This window comes from Austrofundulus limnaeus, unplaced genomic scaffold (assembly GCF_001266775.1).
Source record: "Austrofundulus limnaeus strain Quisiro unplaced genomic scaffold, Austrofundulus_limnaeus-1.0 Scaffold1093, whole genome shotgun sequence".
Taxonomy (NCBI): Eukaryota; Metazoa; Chordata; class Actinopteri; order Cyprinodontiformes; family Rivulidae; genus Austrofundulus; species Austrofundulus limnaeus.
Window position 1 is genome coordinate 24,399 of NW_013953495.1, and position 1,920 is coordinate 26,318.

General features: G+C 36.2%; 1 protein-coding gene across 1 annotated transcript; it reads left to right on the forward strand.

The window, feature by feature from the left end:
• Positions 1–478: 478 nt before the first annotated feature.
• LOC106534112 (dedicator of cytokinesis protein 9) lies at positions 479–1,484 on the forward strand (the record flags this gene model as incomplete). Its single annotated transcript, XM_014030629.1, is given in 1 exon segment — positions 479–1,484. A coding segment is annotated over 1 exon segment (126 nt), but the record flags the coding sequence as incomplete, so codon positions are not given.
• Between the last annotated feature and the right edge of the window lie 436 nt (positions 1,485–1,920).

Here is a 1,920-nt window from a genome sequence, read left to right on the forward strand (position 1 = left end):
ATGTTTTAAGTAGGATTTTACACTCAAAGTGAGCTAAATACTGTAGTTAAAATGTATTTGACATTTTTTAACATTTTTATTTTACGCTTGGAGCCTCATAAATTAAACTTATTTGTGACACAAATTTTTTAGAAACACATAAAATAGCAGGTTAAAAAAAGAAGGATTCAGACACCCAGAAATGAAAATCACCCAGTTTTTAACTTTGATGTTCACTGGGATATTTTTTTTACCTTGTCTGTTCTGTAAAGAACAATTTATTGAAACATTTTTAAAAAGTCAGATTGAGGTTTTAGAAGGAAATGATCACAAATGAAAGCCAGACACTTGAAGTATTTCTAATAACTAAAAATTAAGGCAGGTTTTAACTTTTTTTTTTCATGTTCTTATTATTTTGGATCCTGACTGTAGTTTTAGGTTTAAGTATAGAATGGGGGATCGTGTTTGTCTCATTTTTTTCTTCGACACTCCSTCACAGATCACTCCTGTGGAAGACGGGATGAAGAGCGTCCTCCCTGACTCGCTTCACATCTTCAACGCCATCAGCGGCACGCCGACCTCCGTCACCATCCAGGGCATGCCGCACTCGGCCTCTGTGATATGATCTAGATCCAGATCAAGGATTGTAGATTCACAGATGAGCTGCTGGGACCAGAGACTCGCTCTTGTTGTTTTGCACCCTGGTCGAATCAGACGACCAAAAACGAGACACTGGACTCTAGTTTTATTCTTTAACCACACTAAAGTTGGACGTGTTGGCAGTTTAGAAGACAGCACTGAGGAGAGGCCTGAGAAGAAAAGTTACTTCTTTTTTTTTTACGTTATGGACAGATATCATTTTTTATGAGACAAAACCTAAGCAGTGTTTTCCAAGGAAACATTCCTCTTGGGAATCTTTTTTTAAAACTTGCATGTTGCTACATCACCCGCTCCAAACATCCAGTTTTTTCCTAATTTTTATAGTATTTCACATTATGTTTTTATGTACAGTATTCCACTTTTATAAGCCACTGTAATGATAAATGTTGCACACGTCGAAGCTCATCTCCATTATCTAGTGACATTTTCAGAAAAGGCAGTTTTGCAGAATGGGACTCTTTGCATCTTAAATCACTTTAATGTCTTAGGGAGTTTTGTAATATTTAAAGCCATTGCATAAAGCATATTCCACATTGTTCAATGTTGTATATAAAAAAGGACTGTGTGCAATATTTGCAGAGTATCTTGCTGTGTGGGGATCAGACACTGTAAGGAAAATGTTCACCTTCTTGCCAAAGCGACGAGGTGCAGAGAGAAGACACAACGCTTACTGTGGAAAAAAAAAGCTTTTGCTGTTTTATGTGTTTGTTTTTATGTTTAAAGAAATGTTTTATATTTCAGCAGCATTGTTTTTTTATATAAATATTTAACACAAGTCACTGTTCTGCTGTAAACAGAGATATTCCCTACTGCTTATCTTTTAAATAAAACACTCATTTCCCTTCTTTTGCGCTTCTTAATATCGACTGTCAGAAAATGCCTGTGTGTGGAAGTGCCTGTTAGCAAAATATCTCATGAACCACTGGACAGGTTTTAATGAAWKTCGTGTTTCTCTACAACTGATTACCTTTCGGACTCAGATTCAAAATGAATGACACAGCATATTCACTTTTGCAAATGGAAACAGCTGTGGTGCAGCCATTTTGATATCAGATGTTTACCAGGGGCGGAGCTAGACTTTTTTACAAGGGTGGCCAAGGTATTTTTGTAGGGGGGCACATACAAATAAAGAAAAGCACTCTGGATTTGAAAATTCAAAATGGCCACAAGAGCTGATTCCAAATGGCTTTAATTTAGCTGCTCCAAAAAAATGGAGCTAAAAGTTTATGATCATTGCTAAGAATTATTAAAAAAACATGCTGAATACTAGTCACAACTTAT